Consider the following 22,372-nt stretch of genomic DNA (forward strand, 5'->3'; position numbering starts at 1 on the left):
CAGGGCTAATGGTTTGGTGTTGAGATTATGCTATGTTATTGTGTTTTGGATTTGCCAAATAAAGTTAATTTTAAAACCTACTCTTGCAGCTTTGGAAATCTACGTGCAGCTGCCTTGTCTTTTTACCGATATGCCATTAATGCTGACTCACGAGTTTCAGTGTTGCTTAGACAATATTGTTTCCAGATGCTGTTTGACTACTGGAAGGAGTTCAACGTGGATATATACAGTTTTTATCTGTTTGTCTCAATTAAAAAGTCCCCCGTGCTTTTCTGTGATGTAATAAAAATGATATGCCTTTCGAAGTCAATTTGTTAGGTCGCTGTATCGCCGAAATGGCAGTCTTTTTAAATGAAGAATGGAGTAATGATGCTTTTCCATGGAGAGAGATATATATAGACACAAGAAAGTACATATAAATATAGTCTATGCATTTATGGGGTGCTTATATAGTTCGTTGGACTATTGAAGCGATTGTAATATCGTAAAAGCTGCCCTGTATGAGTAATGAAACTTGGGACCACGGGGAACACAGATCCGTGGATAACAGCACACATCAGACCACCACTTCTGTCCAAGGCAGCTCGCATGCTTGAGATTTGGACGTGGTCTACAGCTGCGTGAAGCTGTTAATGAGTTCAAGAAGGCCGTACTGTACTAGAAGCCATGTTACACATAGTTGTATTTGTATGTGTACCAAATGTCACTGATCCCCTATAAACGCCCTGTGTATTTGGAAGGTGCTAGATGGGTCATTTTGATGGAAATAGTGTAGATATGGGTGCTGATGAAATATCATTCTAGTCGAGACCCTTGGACTGTTAAACATGTTTTTTTAACGTTTCTCTATATATTAATATATTAATACTTAATACTTTCAGTTCAGTAACGTGTTCCTGTGTAGCAATGTTTCAGATCACTGGGAGGTGGAATTAACTCAAAAATGTTCAACTGACATATAATCTACACTTTTGAGTTATTACTGTAGTCATACTAACACATTTATTGTATTATTTGTTGCATTTAAAGCACATTTAAATATGCCATTTGTAGGCCACCAGAAAAAGATCGACAGCTGTTTGGTTTTGGATTCAAGACTATACCATAGTGACTGCTTTTATGTTGTTAATTTATTCTTTGAAAACTTGGATAGAATGACAGTCCATGTTTGGCTGCATTAAATGAGGATAATTTACCTTCATATTCAAACTTATTAGTATTGCTTAAGTTCAATAAAATGTCCAGGTGACCCCTGATTTGAACAACGCGTTGCTTTACATATTTGGGTCTTGCCGTCATACAAGTTTATGACAACACTGAGAGTGTTTCTGACTTTATTATGCTTGGAAGGGCTCTCGCTCGTTTAAAAGATTCAACAACATCCAAAGCCCTTTATTAGATCACTGCGGTTTGTAGAGCTACTTAGCTCTCGGGAGGTCACTTCAAATCAGTGATGCCGTTAAAGGCAATTAACACTTCTAACCCTACTATTTTTCCCAGGCTATCATTCAAGACAGAAAGTAGACATGTTTATGTGAAATAATATATCAAATTAAATCAAATAAAACACAACATGATCTCTGGTCTGTATTCTAGTATTTTAAAATCTTGTCATCTCGACAGTAGAAGGTAAAGGCAGAGCAAAGACACTGTAAAGTTGATTTATGACTGGTCAGTTCAGTCTATGTAGGTCAGTATTGCCTGCATGTTTATTTCTTCCCATGTAGATGACTCACTTACCCCAGATGAGTCGCAGTTTGAAATACTGCTGATATCAGCAATTCCAGACATGATGTATGCTTTGGAGATTGTAACCCCCCCAGCTAGTACTGTCATCAGTGGCTATTTTTCAAGGAACTAAAAGAGATGGCCTTTCTCTGCTTATGTTCAAAAAAAGATCAAGCTTTCATCTCGTTTCCCGTCGACTGTGTTCCCTGTGCAGCTGGCTATCGCGGTTCTGGGGATCACGATCGATGGGACCAACATGGACACCCTGAGCTTGGAGGAAGCCTTAACCAAGGTGCTAAAGAAGATCCACGGCTGGAGCACAAGGACCCTGACGATGCTGGTTGTAAAGGCCATCCTCTTCCCTATTCTTCTTTACGTAGACATGATTTTTCCCCCAAACAGGCATACAAGCAAACTAATTAATATAACTGTATTTCGGTTTGTCTGGGGGAGTAAAACGGAGAGGCTGAAAAGAGTGTTGATGGTGAAGTGCGTGCTGGATGGAGGCAGGGGGGTCCCTGACGTTGTGCGGCTCATCAAGGCACATGTGGTTAAAAACATCCAGGCTGCTGGCAAGAAAGTGAGTTTCATGAACCGCTTCTATTTTGCCTGCAGCCTGAGACCACTCGGCCTCTGCGCCATGGATAACACCAGGCTGCACTCGTGGGATCCCCCGCTGTTCTACAGGGCGCTCTGAGCCTTTGCACTCGAAGTAGGCCTCCACAAAGCCACGCTGGTCTCCTGGGTAGATCTCATCTGGCTACAGATGGTCTTGTAGTCCCAGCAGAATAGAAGATTTTCCTCACGAAACCTGACGGAATATCTGGGCTAACGCTACGCACGTTTGCCTCACAAATATGCAGAAAGATGTCTCCTGGATGGCTGTGAGTCAGTGTCTCCCCACCCGAGTGTTCATGTACAGGTGTGGCTTAGCCCAGGTTGACACCTGCCCCTACAAGGGCTGCCTGAGAAAGGAGACAGAGGCTCACATTTTTAAGTCATGCCCCTCCGCGGTCTGGCTCTTGTTTTCTCCATTCCTCCACAGGTTCGCCGTTCCTGCGCGGACGACCGCCCAGCAGATCCTGTACGGTCCAGCCATCTCTGAGATGCTGGTGGCGTGTTGTCTGCGCAGTGAAACAGGCCCTGTGGGAGGGACGGAACATGTGCTTGTTCAATAAGCAGGAGCCAGACCCGTAAACCATCGCACGGAGGGGCATGAACCTGGTGAAAGACCATGTCAATCTGGATATCCATCAGAGGGACAAGGAGGAAGCCTTTAAGAACTGGAAGATCCAAGATCTGAGGGAGCTCAGAATCCCTTGATGGGATCCCACCTCCGGGGATGAATACTCCACCTGCTGGTGCCCAAGTCCCAGTGCTTTTATTCAAGGAAATTATTATTATTATTATTATTATTATTATTATTATTATTATTATTACTCAATTTCATAGCAGACACCCTTATCCATGGTGACTTACAATTGTTACAATATATCACATTATTTTTTACATTTACCCATTTATACAGCTGGGCATTTAATGGAGCAATCTAGGGAAAGTACCTTGTTCAGAGCCCTAACCACTGTTTTTAAAGCATTGAACTTTTAATTTGGTATCCTGATTTGTTTTTGTTTTTGTGGTGGTTTTGTTTTGTTTATGATTTATCTGGTGCACTGACCGTTCCTTTCTTAAAATGCATCAGATTGTTTCTTAATGCAATTGAGCTGTTTTTGATGTTCACTTTTTGGCACCCGTATTTATTGTTTTATGCTTGACTCGGTTTCGTTTTAAGTTCTGTTATGATTTATATCCGGATTTTAAATGTTTTTTAGAAATGGATTTTGTATGTTTGTATGTTAAAATGTTGTATGTTTGTATTTTTGTAAATGTAAAATACTTCACCAAGTAAATAGTATTTCATCTCGTCTCTTTGATAGTGCCGCGTGTACTTTAACCTCTTGTAAAAAGTTTCACATTCACCAGTGCAACCTATATATGTCAAAGTTCAGATAATCTGCAATTAATAAATCTGTTTAGCCATCAATAGTGTGGATTAATTTTGTTTGAGCTTTGCAGCATATATTCACACTAGAATTATATATTTTGTTCTCTTTTTTTGAAATAAAATAGGTTTTATTTTAGTTTTGCTCTGTAACTCTGTAATGTTATGAATGTACAAGGAAAAAGAAAGTGAATACTGGTACCCACCAAATTAAATTCATACATACTGAACTGTAGCCTGGGAAGGTGCTTGTTTCTCACACATTCTTAGTTTACCAATTACAGTGTTACAAATTCATAATAGGAAAACCAAAAATTGCCTTCTCTTTTAGTTGGCTACTGCTGCCGAGACAGAATTATAATCTTCAGAGAGCTGTGTCGCTCTGGTGTGTTTCCCCTGCTGGACTTTCTGGCTCCTAATATATTTAGCACGTGAAAAAGGTCATGTGTATTTGCAGTGCCATTCATGTTGGTCCTGCACTTTGTTTAAGATATTTTCTCCTCCAGCTTCCCAGTATGTGTCCTTGTTAAAATATCCTGTGGTAATGAATTAGGGCTGACGTTATAGTTCACACTTCCTTTCTGGGAGGAAAACAAAACCACTGGATGGCAATGGCTACATTTTAGTTTTTCTCCATCTTTTCAGAAAAACATGTATATCAGTTACTATACCTTTGTAGCCATGCAAACCCCTTCAGAGTCTAATATTCAGAGGGTAATGCTAAAACCTGAGTAAATTAAACAACATATAATATAAAATCTAGGGAAATAACTGTCGAATCGAGCATATATATACACCCAGACGGCCTTATTTGGGAAGTACCTAGATGTCCCATGCAGTCTAAGAAATATGTTTCTCCTGAGGCACAAACAATAAAGATTTACAAGTAAATGTCATCTCTTGTACCAAACCACAGATACTCCCCAGAGAGGACTAAAGGAACCGAAAACAGACTTGCCAATTAACAAAGGCCACCGCACCCCCCCGCCCCCAGTATTGGAAGATATTAAAATTTCAGTTTCCATTTCAGAGTTTCCCTCGCTACTGTAAAACCACAACATCGATTATACAGTCAGTCTGGGTGCGTGTGATTGGTTACACTTCTCAGCCAAGCAAAGTTCCCACGGTTTATTAATTTATTTTACATGTACATTGAACGTTTGTTTTGGTTGTTTTTTCAGTTTTCCCCCCACACCATACCAGAATAACTATTACAACTGAAAGTAAAGCAGAAAGTACTGTATGGGGTGGGGGTGGGGAGTTAAAAGCTTATAATTTGCAGATGACATTAGTCTGTTTTGCTTGCCAGCTGTAGATGGGAGTTCCCATATTTGAAACAGAGCTGGCTGGGTTGGGTACAATCATCATGGGGATCTTGAGTTTGCCATATATCTGATTGACACCGACTGGGCTGGACAGTAAGGGCTGTAAATACAGTGTAGAAGGCTGTCATCTGCCTGATAACACTTTAAAATACTGTCCGTGTTGAGTTTTTTGTTTGTTCTGTTTATTGAATGGTTTGAATTTGAACAGTCTTGGCTAGTGCCTACCATAGGGTTTAATTGTAGCCGTGTTTTCACCAGGACTGTAAATCCTGTCATGTAACAGTAGGTGCAGTTTAAGGCAGTGATGTAAGTGTTTAGGCTGCTCACAGTCACCACGAGGAGCACTCTCGATTATTTTCTGTAAGTTCATACCTCAGCGGGGTTTTCAGTGCCCTGGAAAATGGACCGTCTCCCAGCTGACCCAAACATGAGTGTGTTTATCATCTCCAAGCAAAAACTGACCTGGCTTCTCCTTTCTTTATTTTTTCTCATCACTTATGCTACAGTTTTATTGGGGGTTCTATGTTTTGAAAAAGGGAGATATTCATATTTTATAGCAGTGAAATCTGCTGTCACCCGCATAAGCCAACCCTCATGCAATGAAATGACTTAGTCTGCCAGCATTATAATCTGAGATGGTGGCTCTTTAAACATGAGAACAAAAGTCAATTATACCAAATCATCCCTTTCTTTTCTTCTTTTTATTTGTGTTTTGAGTTTTTGAATGTTAGAAAATATGCAATCTAAAAGCATATTTCTCTGATATTTGAGAGCATACTCTTAATCAATATAAACTTTGAAAAATGTTTAAACTGTGTGTTGCTTGGCTGGTGGTTGGTTGGTGTTTTTAATATATATTACAAAAGCATGTTTATGTTAAATTCTCAATGATTTCTCGAAAGCGGTAACAGAATTTGTTTCACTGTGTGTGTTATTTACAGTATTTGTATTTTATTTAAAGTATCTTATGTCTTGGAGATTGTAAAGCTTTTTACGCAAATCCTATTGACAATTCATCTCTTTCAAAGCCTGGCATTTCCTGTGACTCTCCTGTTGGGGCACAGCTGAAGTTTCTACAAGCCCTCATTAGTTTGTATACCAAGCAAACAACGGTATCACATGACTTATAGGCCTACTAGAATCTCAGGTGTTGTAATTTGACTTACAGATATACTCAGCATGCACCAACGGAAAATAAAACATATCTTGGGAAGTTATGACTATTATTACTACCCACAGACTGTAGTTTTCCTTTCTACCATATTTTATATTCTTAAACATTACTAGTGTATTCAGTCATTCTCACCTAATGACCTCCTCACGTAGCCTTCCTTCCTCTACCTTTTAAAACATTTGTAGATGACAATAGCCAATGTCATGACAACCAAAGGAGTTTAGGAAACAAAACGAAAATGTTTCATTCCACGCAGTTCTGTGCAGTTCTCAACTGTCAGGATTCATTTACTGAAGTCTCTTGTAGGAAAATATTACCCTCATGGTGGATTGTGGAAATGAGGAAATCTCTGTATACCTGCCATCTCTGTTACAGTAACAGTGACCGAATGAACAGTTTCAAATCACACTTTTATTACACATTAAAGAATGTTATCTTAACTACAAAAATAAAAGTGATGCATTATTAATTAACCAAGCAGAAATATTGTACTCACTTATTTTAATATATGATTAAGTTGGAGATGATATACAATGTATAGATGTAGAAATTGTAGAAGACATTTTCTGTGGACAAACAAAACCTTAAAAAGCATGATGTTTTTAAACAATTTTTATTTTCCTTTATTATATCTTTGGATATCAATGCATTGGATTATATCTCTGAATACTTTTTCTTTTCAAAGAAGGATGATAGACTAGGTTCAATACGTTTTATAAAACAGCCCCCATAATGCATAATGCCTAATAAAACCTTTCTACTTGTATGATGTATTTATTTCTTTTTAGACCTTAATTCCCCTGCTCTTTCAAGTGAGGTGTGATTCAGGCCAATGCAGTCGCACCCTGATACTCTCTGAAGGAACTGTAACCCCAGCCCAATGCAACAAATCGTACAAGATTCTCCAAAAGGGATCTATGTCCTCCGTCATCAGTCCACAGACTGTAATTGTTCTGTGGAAGAGGTGGGCCACCTCTCACTGCCCAAGGACAGCAAAGACGGAGAGAGAGAGAGACAGGCTATCAAAACTCTGCCATGGCCTGGTCATTTACAAAACACCAAATCCATTCAAAAGTGACCAATCCCTGTGAACAACATGCTTCCTTCATACGGATTCTGTTTGAGGAATGGACTGCAATTGCACAGACCAGGATATGTGTTACATACAGTTTGACAACAAAATAAACCTATTTACTTATCTGAGAAATGTTGGGAGAAATGGAAAATCTTCTGAAATATAATCTTTTTTTATTTATTAACAAATAGTAGCTTTGGAAAAATGCATTGCAAAGCTTAATCATAAACGTACTGTGCCAACACAGAATATTATTACTTGTACCTATTTCATATGCATATGACTTGTATAAGAGTGCCCTCTGCTGTTATAATATATATTTCACTGAAGAGCATAGCACCCTGAAATACTGTATATTTGGTGTTCCTCTATGAATATGTTTTTCAATTCAATATCTATTTTTAGCTTTTTAATACTGAATTGAGATGGTTTTATTTTCATGAATCTGAAATTATGTGTGATATTTGTGCAACATCTTTAATAGTGTCAGCTTTCTAATCATAGTCATAATATATATTAAATTGAAAACATATTTCCCTAAACTCCCCATGCTTTAAAACTGTCTCTATTTTTTTTTTTTACATATCATGTAACTGACACACAAGACTTGATAATGTATCCTTTTCATTGTAATGCTCAAACAATCACAAGTAGGCAACCTAGCACTTAATATTAATTGACTTCCCTGTCCCAGCATAAGAATGAACAATAATTAGTCACCCCACTTTTTTTTTTTTTTTTTTAATATAATAAAAAATATTCAATCTATTACATCCAACTGAATCAATTATGATGAAGTCGTTGGATAGATGAATAATTCTGGCAAGGTGTTGAACTTGATTCACTGTTGTACATCATTATTATTGTACATTATGAATTGCTTTGAGGTGGTGATACAGAAAAACTAAGTCTATTACTTGCTTGATATAAATACACTCAATTTCCATTTAAATGCACTGGAATTATTTCCTCAATTACGTACAATACATGTTGGTAATCTTATTAAAATGTGAATACGTTCACACCAGGCAGAAAGAATCTGCATAATTAAAGTTTTTGGAGTAATAAAATCCAGCAGTGAAAAGTGTGCATAATTAAACCCACTAGATTATTTGGTTATCTTGTGGCGGTTGTCAGTATTATGTAATTTAGTTTTCATTATGAATGTACAAACAATAAACGCAGTCAGCATATTCTATGTTTGCACCCTTACAATGCCTATTTTCTAACTTAATTGCTTCAGCCCTTATTGTAACTCTGAAAAGCAAATATTTCCATTTAAATGTAAAAAGGCTAATGGGATTTAAACCATGAATTATATCTATACATGAAACATAACCTTATAATTATACACAGATCTCCACAACGCAATGGGATGAAATAAAACACAAGTATATTGATCTTTAATACAATTATGTATTATATATACATCAGTAGTTTGTGAAATAATAATATGACATTTATTATAGGGTAATGATAAGTATTGGCTTCATTTCCAGTCCATATACAAAGATCTCACTTCCTCCTTTAGTTAATGTGAAATGCTTAAGACTTTCTTTTCTCCCTCTGGGAACCTGCAGAGGAACCTCCAGGATCTGGCTGATGTCCAGGGCAGCAGAGCTTTCCTACAGAAATATCCTGAAACATCTGGACCAAACACTTAACACGTGTATGTCATAATTCTGAAGGATGTAATTTCCCGGTTCTTTGGACAATTTAAGAGCATATATTTAAGGCTAATAACAAATTACTCCATGCAAAGTTCAAAGGAAAATGCAGATATTGTAGTTACACATAATTGTATGTATTTACTTGTTCTCAGTCTTGACATGGTGTCAAACCTGCAGTCACTCAGATTTCCATGGAATTAAATAATTACATCATTTCCATACAATAAATAATTACTTTAGGAACATAGGCTTGTGTATTGTACTTGTAAGTTCAACAAAACCCTACATTATGGTTGTAAATATTTGTATTGCTTGAATTGATGAACAATTCTCCTTTAATAACAATTATCAATGAATACCAGAAACCTTTATTTCAACTATGATGCTTGAAAAATGTGTGGTTTCTGATTTGTTAAGCTTTGTGTCTGCGTAATTCATGTAGACTAGGGTTGCAAACATAACGCACATTTGTGGCCGGTACCATAGTTTAACTAACCCACCCCTTTCAACAGGTTTTTGTTTGTGTCTCTTATTTTTGTGGGAGTACTCCCGAATATCAGTGTATATGAGTTTTTAGTAAGCAAGTGAATTTGGCATTATTGAAATGACCCAAAACCGCCGAACTCCTCTAAAAGCACACAGTAAGTGTACGTAATGCCACGCCTCTGCACAACACGTGTTTTATTACAGGCCGGCGCTGGGGGCTTCCCCATCTTAGTTGCCATATTGTTTACCTGTACGTTTAAATTACTTTCTTGTTTATACCGACTTATTTAAAATGCACGTATGCATAATAATATAGGTATTATTAATAAGAAGAATTTAAAATAATCAGATCATTATTACATTGGATGCTTTTGGGTTTTGAGACACATTTTTAAATCAGGCATTTTTGAAGGCCGTCTTACTCCATGTTTGGGGTCCTAAGTCAATGTGGTGTGCGTACTATGTAGCGTTTGTGTGCTGGGGTGGAAGTGGCTGCCGTTTGTTTTGATGGCGGTTTCCAATGGTGTTTTAATCCCTTTATTTGTGTAGTTTTGTAACCCCCTTGCTGTGTTACTATGATGCCCGGCGAGAGTCACTCTCAAACGGCAGGAATTGCCTCAGATGCAACGGCAGGAACTTGTCAGAACTGTAACGCTTTGCAGCAGGTAGGTAAACAGCCCCCTTTATTTTCAAGGTCTTCAGCAGTATTGTCCCTGTTTTAATGTACATTATTTGTGTTTGTCTTTCTTTCTTAAGGGAGGGTATTGTAAATATGTGTCTCGTAATCAAAGACTTGATTAGTTCAGTCCAGCCAAACGTTAGTGTTGAGTGGTTAATGTAAATGTAGACTCGGGTGATAGACGTCAAAGATTAAATGCATTTTGAAAATAATTGTTGTTCGTGACAAAATATCAAGAAGGGTTTCGAGGACTTGTTTTAAGCAGTTTCAGAATTTGATTGTAATTTTAAAACGTTGCTCTTATTTAATATATACTCGTCCTGTTTGACGTGTTGGGAGGGAAAACACGTGTATGTACATTGTTGTGAAGTTGCCTAGCCAGTTGTATCAAACGTGAATGTCAAAGCTGAAGTACAAACAAAAACGTGTATAACCTATTGTATACGTCAGCCATTCGTTTAAAAATGTATTTTTACTTTTAATAAATTACAGATCGCTGTATATTCTCGACATACATTAATCTTAACCTATTTACATAGAAGAAACGAAATCAAATGTGTTAGCTTTTCACGTTAAAAATAATTCCACTTTCATATAGTTGTATTAATGTCTTCAGAGTATAGTTACGTTAAAACAACAAACATGTACATTTCCCTCCCCTTCAGTTAGTTGCACCTTATTTAACATCTTATTTTGGTAGACAACCCAGCAAGTTGTGACTTATCCTTCTCTTTCACAAATTCAGTATTGCTGCAGAAAGTAGTACATGCTCTTTGCTTTTCTTTCAGAACTTAAATGAATATGTAGCAGCACTTCTAGCACTGAAGCAAAAGATCATTGACACAGAGTGAGTATACATCCACATTTCTCTCCCATGGCTTTAGTTATTTGGTGTCATCATGGTTAAACCAGTGTTTTATAACTGAGGTCATTTCTGTTTATCAACATGCCATCGTGTGTTTTAGCAAAACCTCAACAAATCCATTAGCTCCTCTCATTTGAAGAAAAGGCCCTGAAATGTAACCACACAAAAGTATTGGACAGCTTTTTCTTTCGGGGTCAAAAACCTGTTCCCCAGAAGTCTTATGTGCTGTGCATTTGCTGTTGGCTGAACTATTAGACAATAAACAGTTATTTAGACTTCTCTGCCACCAGCAGTTTCACCTCTGTTTTGTCAGTTTATATTATTGGGCCGTGCAGAAAGATTGCTTCATGGATTTAGAGGAACAGTCAAAATAGTGGCTTAAGAAAGACTAACGGTTTTCTTCTTTTCTTGTTTTCCAGTCACCTGCTAACGGAATACCAGGAAAAGTGTGATGATATCCTTTTCTGAAATTAACATATATCATTCTTATATCGGTGTAATGTAAATGATCATGAACGAATTCAGGATTATTCAAATTAAGTCTTTGAATGAAATCAAACTTTTTTTTTGTTAATTCTGGTGTCTGTGTCTTTCTGTGGATCTCAGGCAGTGGGTCTGTGTATAGCAAAGATTAAGCTTTCATGCGATCGTGGTATGGTAATGCTGTGTGGAAAGAGTTCCAAGTTTCACATTTTGCTAAGATTAAAATACATTGCAGTTTTGTTCTCCTGCCTTTCCAGTACTTTCCTTAACAGTTTATTACAGCTTCAAAAGGCTCAAAGGTAAGACTCAGTCACTGTGTGTTTTGTGTGTATGTTGTCTGCATTTATACTTAATTTTTTAAAGCTAGTCAATCAGATTAATTTAGATGTAACCAAACGGACATATTCCAAGAGACATTTCTATCATTTTTCAATATTTTCCTTCTTTTTCAAAGGGAGACCAGCACCCTCCACCATCAGCTGGATGAACTGCTCTTGAAGCTGGTACCGTTGGAAAAACAGAACAAGGAGTTTGAGGAAATGAAGTTAGAACTGGACGAAAAGAGGGTATGTTATATTTAACATGAAAGGCTGAATGTTAATAAGAAATATCATCCATGACTTCAAATCCATAACTGAATTAATCTCTTCAGTAATGACAAAACTGAATGACATTTTTCCAGTGGCAGCTCTATTCTAAAATATTCCCCGAGCTATCAGGAGGTATTATGTGAGGTTGCGATTTGTGACTTTCTAACTTCATCTTGTATCTTCACAGAGCTCCCTAAAGCTCTATCAGCAGTCCTTTCTGGAGGTTGAAACCCTAAAGGAAGATAGAAGTAAAACGGAAGCTTTGTAAGTAAATTCTCTTTGAAAGTGAAGCTACATTTTCAGGAATTTGCAGGAATATGATTTAATAATCCTTTATTTTTGTGTGTCTGTTTTAGAAAGAAGAAGCTTGAAAGTCAAGTGAAAAGGCTTGAAGGTTAGTGTGTTGATTCATGATATATAATTATTGCTGTATTCAGTATTCTGTATTCAGAAACTGCACTGTAAACGATACACACTGTATACTAGAGTACTACAGTGTTACACACCGAAAGTCACTGCATTACAGTAGTTGGAGAAAATGAAGAAAATGATTACAGAACCGTTATATATGAATCATTTATACAATAATTCTTGGTTTGGCACTGGTTTTAGTTCTTGTACTTACCTGAATGATTTCTGTTTTATTTTTCTAAAGATATAACAGAAAAACAGAGCTGTGAAATAAAGCAACTGAAATTGGAGAGAAAAACAGTGGAGAAGGATCTACAGAAAACTCAGGTTAGACATGTCACCTAGCATTACATTATAATGGATGGCTTGTGTATAAGTATGTATGTATATCTGTATATATGTCAAGGCATTTCTTGGGAGTAAAATGTAAATACAAATATTCAAATTAAACATTTAAATTATACTTTCTATCAATAAAAATACACTTTTGTATATATAATTTATATTTATGTATTTGTATTCAGTTTTAAAATGTTAAGATTCATGGTAACTGTGCTGTATTTAACTAATCTTTATTTATTTTACAGAAAAAGCTCGACAAGTTGGAAAAAGATAATCAGAGAAGGGGTAGGTACATCTTGGATTTATGACTTAACTTTTGTCTTATTTATAAGAAATAAAAAATGTATAAACTGTTTTTTTATGTAAAGATTTTGTTTCTATTTCAGAATTAAGAAATTCGTCAACTCAAACAAATGCAACTCAGGAAACGGCACCAATACTTGACAAAAGTAAGATTCTTGTCCTTTCTAATTTATTAAGCATAAATGAAAAAATATACTTTGAATGTCTTAGTTGATTTGAATAATTGAGGAAAGTGATTAATCTGATAAGAGTATAGGGATTATTAATGTTATAAGTATATATTTTAATATGTGACAGAGGTTCATAGAGAAGTTTTCTGTAGTGTCATAATATATTTTTTGTCTCTCTCAGCTAAAGTGAGGTTGCTCTTAGAAGAACTGTGGATGTGTATTGAACCCTCCTCTCAGGTATCGCAAACGCACAGAGAGCAACTACAGTTTTCAGGTAAATCATTTATTTTTCTTATCTAGAACCCTGGACATTTTTATTTTCTTTGGAATGCTTTAATTCATAAAGGGGTGAAATATTCAACATTATATTCTGAAATGTCTAAGCTGAAGAATTTAGTATATGTCATAAGTATGTTAATAATATTCTTCAAATACCAGTTTCAAATAATTCATTTTCATGTTTCACATGAGCTCTTTGTATAACTATTTGTGGCTATTCTTGCATGTGTGTTATTAATATTGCAAAATACCAATAATACTATAATTTTCTTCTATAACTTGATTCTTTCCAGATGAGATGAGACATCCCAGGATGCCCAGTGAAAGCCCTTCATTTGCACCAACGGTTTTGCTCAACAGTCCTTTGAAACGGGAAGCGCACAACAACCAGCCACTTCTGTACAAGAGCCCATCCAGAAGGAGTGTTGAGCCATCACGTTTTCCCATCATTCCTTTCATATCTTCTGGAGCGCCTGAGCAGACGCTCACTGTGCCTGAAGCTGCAGTTACAAGGCACCGGAAAGCAAAACGCAAAGAAAAAAGGAGGAGGATGGAGCTATTTACTGGTGAGACTGCTTTGAATGGGGCAGAGCAGGAACTGACTGTACATGAAAACTTAAATGAACGCCTTGGGCAGCCCTCCGGTGATGAGAGAGAGCACAGTCCATTACCTGGCCATGATCTTGATCAGTTACTGGAGTGGTTCACGCCTTTACCTCCTCTTCTGTCTCCAGTGCACTTTTCACCACCTCACACTGAAGTAAGCATTTCAAATAACGGTTTCATTTTCAGAAGGAAATGTGTTTCTTACATGCTTGGTTTGTGTGTGTAGATTGACATATTGTAGTGTATCAGTCCCTCAAGGTTCACTAGAGTAGATGTACATTACATTGAGTAATTAGCTGTGTCCCAATATTTAAACTGTGCTCATGAATAATCTTCAGGTATCAGAATGTGTGCTACAGGCATTAACTGAGCAAGCGATATATATATATATATATATATATATATATAATGTGTGTGTGTGTATATGTATCTGCAAGTCTGTGGCTTTTGTTAATTTTATTCATCTATTTTTTAGGAATCTTTATTCGGAAATATGTCAGACTCGAGTGCTGAAGATGAAGTCGGACCTCTCAACAGTGCAGTGAAGGATATCTTGGTGTCTGAGTCACCTCATCTTAAGGACGTGAAAGATGCTCTTCAGAGTGACATCCCTTGTGATAAAGTGGAATCTGAACTCGAGGACTCTTCTGAACTGGCCTCCACCCAAACTGTAGACCGCTTTTTATGCAATGGGTCCGGCACCTCTTCCTCTGTACCCCAGAACCGCCATGAACCAGATCCTTCTATTTCTGTGGATATGGTACAAGATGGATTGACAACATCCACACATAAAACAGATACAAGTAATGCAGTTTCCCCTGAGAGCCTGCACAATCATGAAAATAGCGATGGCATAACATCTTCCCATATTGCTCAAGAGACGGAATGTGCAGTAAATCTTCCACCCAAAGAAGCGCCTCCACCACAAAGTGTATTGGGATCAGAAGAGACCAGTAAAACATTAATCCCGACACGATCTGATGAAGAAATGTTGGATGTATCCAGAGACCCTCTGTCTGATGATCCTGTTCAAGAGCCCGTGGTTAACGAAGTGACGGAAGAACTGCCCACACCGATGGCCGAAGTCTCTGAGGTTGAGAGCTCAAACGCGGAACAGGAGGAGGTAGAACAAGTCAAAACGGATGGAAACGTAATGGATACAGAATGTTCTCCGTGTCAAGAGCATGTCTCTCCAGATGAAAACAAGGCTGAGGATGACACTGATGTTAAAAGTGATAGCTGTCAATTGGATACTGCTGAAGAAAAAACAAAACCGACAGATCCACAGGTGGATATGGACTCGAACAGTGATAGCGCAGGGGGGTGCAATGCACTGCAAATGCTGTTCCAGACTCCTCCAGCAAATGTTAATGTAATTAAAGAGGAGATGGAAGTCATGGACTCCCCTGTACAGAGCTGTATGGAACAGGAAACAAATGCAACTGAACAGGTTAGCATCCAAAATGTGCAAAGTGAAACACAGAATGTAATACCAGCTGAAGAAGTAATGTTAGAGGAAGTGTCTGAAGCTGGTTCAAAGGACATTGCGCATTTAGGAACTGCTGATTCAAACCACTCTGAAGAAAGCCAGAAAGAAGACCGTTCGGAAACCATCGTGGAGGAAAGCTCAGCTCAAGAACTTGAAGTTTGCACAGGTATTTCAGACTCTGCAGCAATGGATATCAAGGTCTCGCACAATGATTCAAGTTTACCCGAAGATGAAGACGAACTAGAACAAGCAAAAGGAAAGGAAAATGTTGATGTGATTGGAAGCTCTTCAGTCCCACAAACTCCTGAAGAATCAAAAGCAGCTTTTGAACAGAATATGATTTCTTTAATAGAATCATCTGACGGTGAACAAAATACAATTGAAGTGAAGGATTTAGGAGACACAGATTCGGAATCACATGGGATAGAAAGAGATTCAGATACAAAGCTTTCTGAGCTGAAAGAAAAAACAGAAGAGAAACCAGACGAAACGCCCAGTAATAATTCTAGTTCACTTGAAGTCAAAGCTCAGGTCTCAAGTGCAACAGACTCTATGTCCTTAGATAGTATTTCCTCCAGCGTAGAAAAAACAAGTTCCGTACAAAATGCTCATGAGCTGAAGTCTGATGGTAATGATTCGACTGCAGTGAATCAAAACAGCAGCAGCGTAAAACCTTGTGACACCAAACCTGAGTCAGATTTGGTGGAAGAGAAATTCAGGGGTGAAAACCAACGTGAAGATATCCACTCAAAGGATTCTGTGAAGGATGATGATTCGTCGGATGAACAAGAGAGTTTTACAGTCCAGAGGAAAGTGAAACCAATCAATCAGCGAGTTGGAAGCATTAATAATGATCTTCAAAAGCTTGTGTCGGTTGGAAGGATGCAGTCAGAAGTTAATCAAGGGAAAACACCTGTGGAAGATAATGAGACTGAAGTAAATGTAAAAACACCTGGTACACCCTTGATTAATTCTGATGAGATGGAAATGCCAAATAAATTGAAGGAGGTGCATCCAGAAAAGGAATTCAAAGAATGCATAACCTCTAGTCTTGAAGATGTGCCTCATCAGTCAGAAAAGACAATTACAGAAATGGATAATCTGAGTTCTACTACTCTCAGAAGTCTTTCAGAACCAGGATTAGAAGCAGAGAGAGATTCCCAGCATCGGCACAGAGATGAAGCATCTAACGGAAAAGTTTTGTGTGAGGAACCTGAAGTGCTGTGTAATGATGAGGCTGTCACGACGCGCAAAAACCTGGCTCGGACAACTCCAGGAGCGTGCCGACGAGGTGCTGCAAAAACCAAGACTTTAAAAGACGACATTCTTCCCGGTACTGTATTAGGTCGATTAAAAGCAGGTCTAAAAGGAAGAGAATCTGTCACAATGAATCCACCAGTGCTGGCTTGTGCGGATACCTCTACCTCAACAAAGTCTTCATCGGAATCCATAAAGAAGGTTCGGTCAGCCATGGGCCCACCTCTTCCTCCGCTGTTACCACCACTGACTGCCACACCTCCTAGGTTACAGAGACTTGCTTCACCTTTAAGGTTACGGTCTTGCAGGTTGTCCTTTCCCTCACCGATGGATGAGCTGGTATCTCCATCGGATGGGCCAAAGAAAAACTCTCCATGCTTTGCCACTCCATCCCCTTCAGACTCTAAAAGCGGAACAGTCTCTCCATTGCAGTTCTGTGCTGCCACCCCCAAGCACGCCCTCCCAGTTCCTGGTCGGCTCCCACCTTCTGCATTAACCTCATCCACTTCCTCTCCCACCATGCAGCAGGAGAACTCTGTGAGAATCTTGGACACCATGTATCCAGAACTTTCTGCCCGTGCAAGAACACTCAACATTCTTCGAGGGAATGTTCATCTTAATAGAAGCATTCCTGGTGCTGCAAACCATGTCCCAGGATCTGTCAATCAGATCTCCGGATTCAAAGCCATTAATTCTTCCACAACCGCCTTTACTAAAACAGGGAAAGCTTGTGAACTGGAAAACAGCAGCTTGAAGCAGCAGTCAGAAAGCACTCCAGTGATCAGAAAAAGGCCAGGAGTTAACATGCTTTTGCCGAGAAGCGCAAAAAAGCTTCGATTAGATATGGATTCACCTGTCCCTGAAAAGATGGAGGAGCCAGTTACATCTCCTGAGAATTCATCGGAACTTAGTGAAGGAAGAATGCAGAAACAAGGTTTGACACCAACGGAAAAGCACTTGCCCTCTAGAAATGTTGCAGGAAACTTTCCACCAAAAGTAATAGTAAACGCATTTAAGAAGATTGAAAAAGCCTGCTTTGACTTGCTACCTGTAATTAAAAGTCATCTCAAAGCTGGAAATGTTTCCCGGGTACCAGTGTTGAGAGACGAGGAGCGGGACGTCATTAAGAAATTTTGCTCAATAAACAAGGTTAGTCATTTCAAGTATGTAGATAACCTTATATGGAATACGTTTCCCAAACAAGCAGCTAATTATTCAGAAATGCTTTTCTGCTTTGTATTTGAAAGTAGTTCTGACCTGTATGATTGTTTGGCTGTAGCAGGACTGTAATGTGATCTTTAGTTCTTGCTTGAAAGGTTAAAGTTGGAGCCCTCAGCTTGGTGGTTTAACTACTTTTGGGACTGTCAGTGTCAAATGTTAAGTGTTTGTTTTTGGTTTCTTGAATTTCAGTTCAAGCACTTGGCGGAAGAATTCCTAATTGCTATTCTTTCCAAGATGAAGTCTGAAAAGCTTGTCCTGCATAGTAACCACCTTCAAGCCCTGTGTAGGGTGTATGTCGGGATTTGTCGCCAGCAGGGAGATTTAGAAAAGGCTCGTCTTTTTGCTTACAGCATTTTAAAAGAAGGTAAGATCGTGAAACAATGTTATTGATATGTGCTTTAATAAATAATATACATGAATACATTGTGAAGTGTTGGCAATCAATGCATGGAAGGGAAGTAAAACTTTCTTGTCATTTTTCTCTCTCCAGATTTTCCTGATTCTGCTAAAATGGTGTTATTTGTCATTAGCACATGGTACAACATCTTCTCCTTCCCCGGATTAATAAATAAAGCAATCCAGGCGGTGACCAGACACAGAGCAAAGGGAGACGTCCTGCAGTGTCTAACCACTTATCTAGACTGGGAGAAGGTGTGTATTGACTCTCCGTTGCTCTTCCAGGGTCATTGAGCTGTGTTTTAATAGTTTACACAATGGGCTTCATTAAAAGCACGCATTATTATATTTACTGAAAGGTTTTAAGCTTCATTATGAGCTTATGGTATGAGAGAACTATTAATCTGAGGTCTATAGACTTCTGTGTGTGTAATCCCCTTTATTGAAGTACTCAGACTTTAATTAGCAGGATTTGGGGAAAAGGGGAACCTTTCATTCCTGAGGATTGGTTGTATGACATCTCTTGATGCAGTCACATTTAATTCCAGTGCCATTGTCATGTTTAGACTGTTGTTTGATCATGTATTTATTCTTCTTCGGTGTATTATGACAGGCCCCTCCAGGAGATATAGTGAGATTACTTTCCAATACGATGATTGTTCTGCAAATGGGAGTGAATATGACATTCCAGTATCACGACCGACACGGAGAGGACTTGAGCCCTGGGGTTTGGGAGTACATATTCGCTTTAGACCTGCTGTGTTCCCAGCAGCACTGGGATTGGACACACGACCATTTTATATGGTACGTTTCCATACGTGTGCTTGTATACATGTATCTTGAGGAGGATTGATATAGGCTGCTGCTGATGGATAGATGTGTGTGTATGTGTATTTCTTCAGTGATGCATGATGGTAAGCATGTTTTGAAAGCCTGTAGCAGCTACATTTAGATTAAAAGTTTGGACCGCCTGGGAAATGTAATCGGCCTTGCCCTGTTCACCTTCTTTCAGTGCGTATTTTGTCAGTTATAATGTTAGTGTTTATCTCTTCCTTTAGTAAGCAGCATTTTATAACCTGTACATTTTTAACCACGTTATTTTGAATATACAAACTTGTTTTATTTTGTGGTTTGCTTTTTTGCAGCAAGGAGCTTTGGCCAATCATGGACAAGTGGTTGAAACAAGGGAAGAGAGTGACACAGCACACCACTGATATTTCAGTAGCTGCTGTTCTCAGGCTTATAGGTGAGTGTTGTTGTTGTTATTACTTTTAAGCACACAATTTTGCAAATTATATTTAAAATGTTACCTTCTGTAGTTTGTAGAAACGAGAATGCATCAATTCCAAACTGTCTATGTGGGTAAAGTAACGCAATACATTTGAAAACTACAAATTAAAAAGGCTTTAATATAAAAAATGTGAGCTCATTTTGTTGCATTTTAGTGAGTTGCTTAATTTCTGTATGAAAACAAGCTTTCTTTTATTATGGAAACCCTATTATTTTTCAGTATTCATGCAGCAGGTGATATAACTTTTGGTTTTGATTCTTTGGAGCAGGACGACTGGGCCAGCTGGGGATGAGAGAGAGATCTGTCACTTCTGTGAAAAACGTTGCCAGTGTTATCAACAAGTTTGGCCAACATGCTAACGCAGAAGGTAAGAGCCTTATCCTGGTGATGGTGACTTGAAAAAGAAAGAATAACCTTGAATAATTGAGTCCTGAGTTCCTACTCAGTTATTGGTGAGGAAATCAGTGCTCAGGAAGTTGTTTAAATGGTTGGTTTGCTTCTGTGGAATAGACTGTTTGTAATGACTGTCGCTTTCTAAAATCTCAAATAATAAGTCTTTTAAACTCGATATTATATGTTGCCAAAGTCAAGCAAAATGAATAAAAATTGCATATTTTCACATGAGCACTAAATTACTCTGAGATTTGCTTGACCTTGAAGGAGGAAATTGCCTGACATTAAAAAGTGGGAATGCAAAAATCTGATTTGAGTAATTAACTGTCATTGCGATACGTGCTAATCTGTGTAATTGAGAGGTCAGGGAAACTGTAATTCAAAGGCCTTAATATCTATGGACATGTGTCGATTGTGTCTCGATCGCAGGTGTTCCCTGGGCCGTGCAGTTGGCAGCGGTGTACGCGATTTACGATTTGGCTCCGAGCAACCCCAAAGAAGCGCTGGAGGCCCTCGCAGCGTGGAGAGCGGAAACGTCCCACCCAGTGCCTCCCGCAGTCACCAGCTGCATCACACAAATCGGCTCAATGTGTCGGCAGATTAGATGAAGGGGGTAATTTAGAAGGCAAAGTGCTCTGAACAGCATCTTCTAACGGACGTGGGCTTTTTAATTGTGTAGCATTGTGCTGTCGTTCTGCCAGCTAATGCTGGAAAGTGCTGGAGGACAATTCAGTGCTTCCTTCTTGCCTCCAGTCTCGGTGCAAAAAATTTGTAGCAAGTAATATATGCTATAACGGTTTTATCAATCTGAACAGAAGATGCTTTTTACAAGATTGTTCTGTTAGCGGCCGCATTATTTTGTTTGTTGTTTTTTGTTTCTTGAAAGCCATATTGTAAATAGGTGAACAATCTTTCCTTGCCCACTAATTCCTTTACTTTGAAAGGGCATTTATAAGTATTTGAAAAAGTATTGGTACATAATGTAAATGTTTTTGTACATAATTTGTTGATACTCTAGAGAATAATTTTTATATTAAAATGAATAACAATGTAAACATGCTTGTTTTGTATTTATTTTTTCTGTTTTAATATTGAATGTATTGCCATTTTATTAATGTTGTGAAGAGAAACAACACCAGCTTTCTTTGGTTTCTTTTGGCATATTGAAATGGAACCAGTAGGGGGCAATGATGTAACAGTAATGGGTAAACGAGACGTCTTCTTGCTGCAATTGCAATTCTAACCATGTGGGTTCAAATGTGAGTTGTGCATATTTATAGATATTATGTGTTAATCTATAAATAGCATGTTGAATTAATCAATTTTTATCCTTTATATGATTTTACAAGGTTATATTCCCACTTATCCTTGTGAGGGTCGCTATATACATACTTTTGTGATTTTACAGTTGATCTAGTGTGCATTTGTTGAATCTGATTTTTAATTGTTCCCCTAATGAGATAATATATGCTATATCATCAACCACTGCTGGATGAAGGACTCCCCAAGATGTGGCCACTTGTTTCGATGTACTGGGTCTCTTTTCCAGGTCTTGCCAGCAAAGCTTCAAATTTCATCTTCCCATCTTTTATCTGGTCCTCTTCTGGCTCCGTTTTAATCTCTTGAGATGCATTCTACAGCTTCTTTTGTCCATCTTGGGTCTGTTCTTCTTGCAATGTCTCTGGCCCATTACAATTAAAAAGGTGTGTGTGTGTGTATACATGGATGATATTTTAATATTGTTACATTACTTATAGCCAAATGCTATGTGACTACTGATATGACATTCTCTACAGTTTGACTGAATTCACAGGTCCGCAGACATTCAGCCCTGGAGTCATGACCTCATGTGACCCATTGCATCACGGAAGCTTCCTGGAATCATGCCCGACTGCGAGGAAGGGGAAAAGCGCAAGGTAATTGGTTTCAGATTCTCATTTTTCTTTGGGTGGCTTCCATGCTTTTCTAAATCTGCATGCAGAGATTACATAGTATTTATTCATTTATTTTTATGAGCAATTATTGAACACATGAGGCATTAATTTAATTGTAGTCAACTGGCAAAATGGGGAATTGCAAAGCTATCAAAAAAAAATAATAATAATAATAACATTTATCTTCCAGCTGACATATCAGA

General features: G+C 38.1%; 1 protein-coding gene across 1 annotated transcript; it reads left to right on the plus strand.

Moving 5' to 3' along the window:
- The first annotated feature begins 9,914 nt into the window (after positions 1-9,914).
- ice1 (KIAA0947-like (H. sapiens)) lies at positions 9,915-21,290 on the plus strand. The gene is made up of 19 exons (XM_066690696.1): positions 9,915-10,125; positions 10,928-10,986; positions 11,424-11,458; positions 11,768-11,786; positions 11,942-12,053; positions 12,265-12,341; positions 12,434-12,471; positions 12,733-12,815; positions 13,076-13,115; positions 13,217-13,279; positions 13,485-13,577; positions 13,876-14,342; positions 14,664-18,083; positions 18,345-18,519; positions 18,646-18,806; positions 19,165-19,355; positions 19,697-19,797; positions 20,111-20,209; positions 20,665-21,290. The coding sequence occupies exons 1-19, from the start codon at positions 10,036-10,038 to the stop codon at positions 20,841-20,843; spliced, it is 5,502 nt and encodes a 1,833-aa protein (XP_066546793.1). The 5' UTR covers positions 9,915-10,035; the 3' UTR covers positions 20,844-21,290.
- Positions 21,291-22,372: the final 1,082 nt, after the last annotated feature.

The sequence above is a fragment of the Amia ocellicauda genome, chromosome 18 (assembly GCF_036373705.1).
Source record: "Amia ocellicauda isolate fAmiCal2 chromosome 18, fAmiCal2.hap1, whole genome shotgun sequence".
In the NCBI taxonomy this organism is placed as follows: Eukaryota; Metazoa; Chordata; class Actinopteri; order Amiiformes; family Amiidae; genus Amia; species Amia ocellicauda.

Coding starts and splice junctions, on each gene's coding strand:
- ice1 (XM_066690696.1), top strand. CDS start 10,036: ATGATGCCCGGCGAGAGTCACTCTCAAACGGCAGGAATTGCCTCAGAT. Junction 12,816..13,075: donor AGGATCTACAGAAAACTCAG/GTTAGACATGTC, acceptor TTTATTTTACAG/AAAAAGCTCGACAAGTTGGA. Junction 19,356..19,696: donor ACACACGACCATTTTATATG/GTACGTTTCCAT, acceptor GCTTTTTTGCAG/CAAGGAGCTTTGGCCAATCA.